Source organism: Rosa chinensis, chromosome 1, assembly GCF_002994745.2.
Source record: "Rosa chinensis cultivar Old Blush chromosome 1, RchiOBHm-V2, whole genome shotgun sequence".
NCBI lineage: Eukaryota > Viridiplantae > Streptophyta > Magnoliopsida > Rosales > Rosaceae > Rosa > Rosa chinensis.
The window spans coordinates 33,019,130-33,022,883 of NC_037088.1; the positions used below are offsets into that span (position 1 = coordinate 33,019,130).

At 36.5% G+C, this 3,754-nt stretch overlaps 1 protein-coding gene across 1 annotated transcript; it reads right to left on the reverse strand.

The window, feature by feature from the left end:
* Positions 1–751: 751 nt before the first annotated feature.
* Positions 752–2,989, reverse strand: LOC112165303 (two-component response regulator ARR2). Its single transcript, XM_024301799.1, has 6 exons — positions 2,620–2,989; positions 2,404–2,480; positions 1,318–2,265; positions 1,126–1,215; positions 944–1,039; positions 752–790 (listed from the first exon to the last, which is right to left on the reverse strand). Exons 1-6 carry the CDS (start codon positions 2,987–2,989, stop codon positions 752–754), a joined length of 1,620 nt encoding a protein of 539 aa, XP_024157567.1.
* Between the last annotated feature and the right edge of the window lie 765 nt (positions 2,990–3,754).

A 3,754-nucleotide genomic window follows, 5' to 3' on the forward strand; every position in this document is an offset into this window, starting at 1 on the left:
ATTTCTGAAAACTAATACAATTTTTTTTTGTCAGAACCCGGAGCAGCTTGGTGGTAAGTTTAGCATCATGCTAATTCCTTGTTCGAGCATTCCATAGGCCTCAATTGTCGTAGCTGCTACGGAGACACTAATCTTGATCCTTGGGCCTAATTTTTCTGATGGCAAATTATAAAACAGAACACCCTATCGCGTGGCGTTGTTTGCTGATCGAATTGGGTGTTGATTCATTAGACCCATTTCTATAGGAAGAAAATAGAATCCACTGCAAGTATGAGTGACTTTTTTATGTTAAATGCCATAAAAGAACTGTACAAATTAATCACTCATTGATAAATTTAGCGTGCAGGAAAAGAGCTTAAATTCAATAATAATTTATCATGCACCATTAACACACAAGACCATATATCCTATTAATTAGCTTATTTAGTTCATTAGAGAACAAAACTTCTAATACAGTTTAAGAAGATTTGGCTGCATATTCATACAGGTAGCTTACAAGTTTAGTCTTGGCGGTAATTTGTTACTGTCATCTTTTTCTTGGTCTTACTATAGCTAGAAAGCGAACAAGCAGTTCAACGACATTCAGATTAAACTATATTTAGGATCAATGGAAGAGTACGTTCCAAGTAGCTCCAGTTGTTCATTCCACGAGTTCGATATAACTGACTCCGTCCAAGCTTTGGATCACATTAATTTCACTGGAATTGGGCAGGATTATCATTCTCGAATCTCGATCACAAATATTTAATCTTCAGTGGTTGAGGATTGAGTCCATAAACTTCTTCCATTCCTGTCAGCAATTAAGATGCAAAAGCGAATGCCAAGTAGTCATATGAGATTTAATTAAACTGGAATACCACATGAATATACCTCAGTACTAAAGACACAAGACACATATACTTCTAGATTTTATTAATTAAACTGTATTGATACATGAACATACCTCATCTAAGGAGACATTATCTAGAATTGCTGTGGCATCCAATAGATCCAACCAGTCAAACTCGAGTTCTTCGTTCAGTTCTCTATTAAAATTCTGCTACATGCAACATCACATTTGGCGTCTTATTTAATAATAATCATAAAATGCATCAACTAATATGTCATTCAGTGACAGATACATGCCTGGCCGTTGGATTCTTTGAGCAAGGAAGCATTTTCTTGAACCGCATTTGCATTAGTCTCATACAAATTGACCACTTCTTTTCCTTCTTCCTATAAAACAAAGAAGTATCAAGTCAAAATGAGAGTATATATTAATGTTCTCAGCACTATGAAGCTATTAAGCATGTACGTACATACATATATGATATATACCTGGTTGACAGATTGCAAATTGGTATCGTTGAATAAGATATCATGAAGTTCATCAAAGTACTCGCCGGTTTGATTCTGATTTGGTGATACGTCTACAACATTAGAGCTAGAAGCCGCAGCTTCCACAGTTGTAATACCACCAAAACCAACTGATGAAGCATCCTCCACGCCTGAAAATTTATTGTTACCGAACATCAAATTACCCGTTGGTGAAGTATTGTTCATTTCTTGATGAAGCTCACTTTGATCAATATCATTCAGAACCGATCCAAAAAAATTAGTATCGAGTCCACTAGTTGATGAAGCCCAGCCGTATTTCACCACCATCAAATTAGGGTTTTGATTCGAGTTAAATCCAGCTAGCCCTACAGAAGCAGCACCACTCATTGGGAGTCCACCATAGTAGTTGTTGGTGATGAGACTATTAGAATCATTCAGAAATCCCATAGTTCCATTCCATGAACCAAACTGAAACCCTGTACTCATGCCATCGTTATTGTAATTGCCATATAGGTGGTTGGTCAGTGGACTTGTTTGAGCTTGGAGTCCATTAGCACTTGACCAATTGCTTTGAACATTGTTTGTCTGAAATCCACTCCCATTAACTGATGAGTAATTGGCTGGTTGGAAAGACCCTGGGTACCCCATGAAAGCAGGTTGCGGCATCTGGAAATGTGATAGAGAATTCGGTTGATATAAGTGTGATGTGTTTCCGAATGGAGGCACGGAAGTGGTTGATGCTTCGTGGTGATTGGCATGAAAAAGGGGACGTCCGAGGCTTGAAGCAATAAGATTTATGGAGAGATTCTGTCCAGAAATGGGCTGCTGCTGGAATATCGAAGTTTGGCTTTGCCCGAATGTAGAGCTTGACGTCTGGGACTTGTTACCAATATTCGATTTACTTACTGAAATCTTTACTGCAACTCTCCTTAAAAATTGTCTATACTTCTGAAAAAACAAAATAATCAAAAGAAAAATCATTGATTATGTCTTATGTTATATCTTAATCAGGATGTATAAGTCATTTCGAAAGCCTGACCATAATATGAACACATATTATCCAAGGACACTAGGATTTCTACAAACCTGCAAATGGCTCGCCACGTTTTCTCTAGTCAGGCCTTCAACGTTCATGACCTCAAGAATTGTTTTCGGAACAGCCCCTGATCAATTCGGAAATGAACAAAAGAACAAAGTGCTCTTCGAAATTAATTAATTCGTAAGAACAGGTTAATCAAAAACAGAAAAGTAAATTATTAAGTAGCAAGAAATGAATCAGTATATGACCAGTCTTATACTTACTTTCCAGGCCTATAAAATGAACAGATTCCAGAAACCGAGCCTGGAGCTCTTGCGTCCATATCAACTTTGCCTTTTTTGGAGCATTGCCTTCCTTTGTTGATTTTCTTCTCTTGGAATTCTTTTTCTCATGATCACCATTTGTATCCTCGTCAGATGTACTTGTCTCACTTGATTGTTCGCCACCACTTTCGATTTCCTCAACAAAAGAAATTTCTTTATGTGATCTATCGGCATTGACAACAAATTTCCATAGGTTTTTCACATCATCAAAGCAAACTGGTTTGACTATATACTGTGCAGCACCAAGCTTGAGAGCCTTTAATATGACATGCTCTCTATCGTCGGCCGAAACCACTGCATGTTCAAACATGAATCGGATTAGAGAGGTGATAACACACAAGTAGCAATTTTTTTTAATGACAGGAGGGGAAAGGAGGGAGATGATTTGAACTTCAGACCTTTATCAACATTTCGAAGAAATTACATGAGATATAGTTATAGATGACATTTGTGAACCAGTCTAATTTGATCTTTACATTTGTTGGAGAGAAATGCGCGCCTTGTCAACTAAACTAAATGGTAGTTGGCTATACATGTAGCATACTAGTTAGAATTAAAAGAAAAATTATATTACATACTCTCATAAATAACATTTTCGAACCAATCTAATTCGATTTTATCACATGAAATAATTTTTTATTAATTAAAAAACGCCGCTAGACTTATGACATCATTAAGAAGTATCCAAGTAATTACTCTCTCTCAACAGTTTTCACTTATGAGCAGTGTCTAAAACTTGGCTTGGGCAGCCGCCTAGGCAGTGATAGTCCACCTCAAATAACCTCAAATCGGTACAATAATCAGGTTGAATTTTGTGCGAACGCCTCGGCGTCCTGGGCTTATAAAAAGTTTTTATTTTTTCCCTTTTGCTTATAAAAAGTTTTTATTTTTTAAGGTTTTCTATTTTATCTCTTTCTCTATCTCATCTCCAATTATCTCTTTCTAAGAACACAATGAAGTTTGTATGCTTAATATTTTCTCCCTATTTTGAGTATTTATATGCTATAAAAATAAGATATTTTTTTAAAAAAAAAAATTAGGCAGCACCCATCCAAGCCTATGGATGCATGCTAGG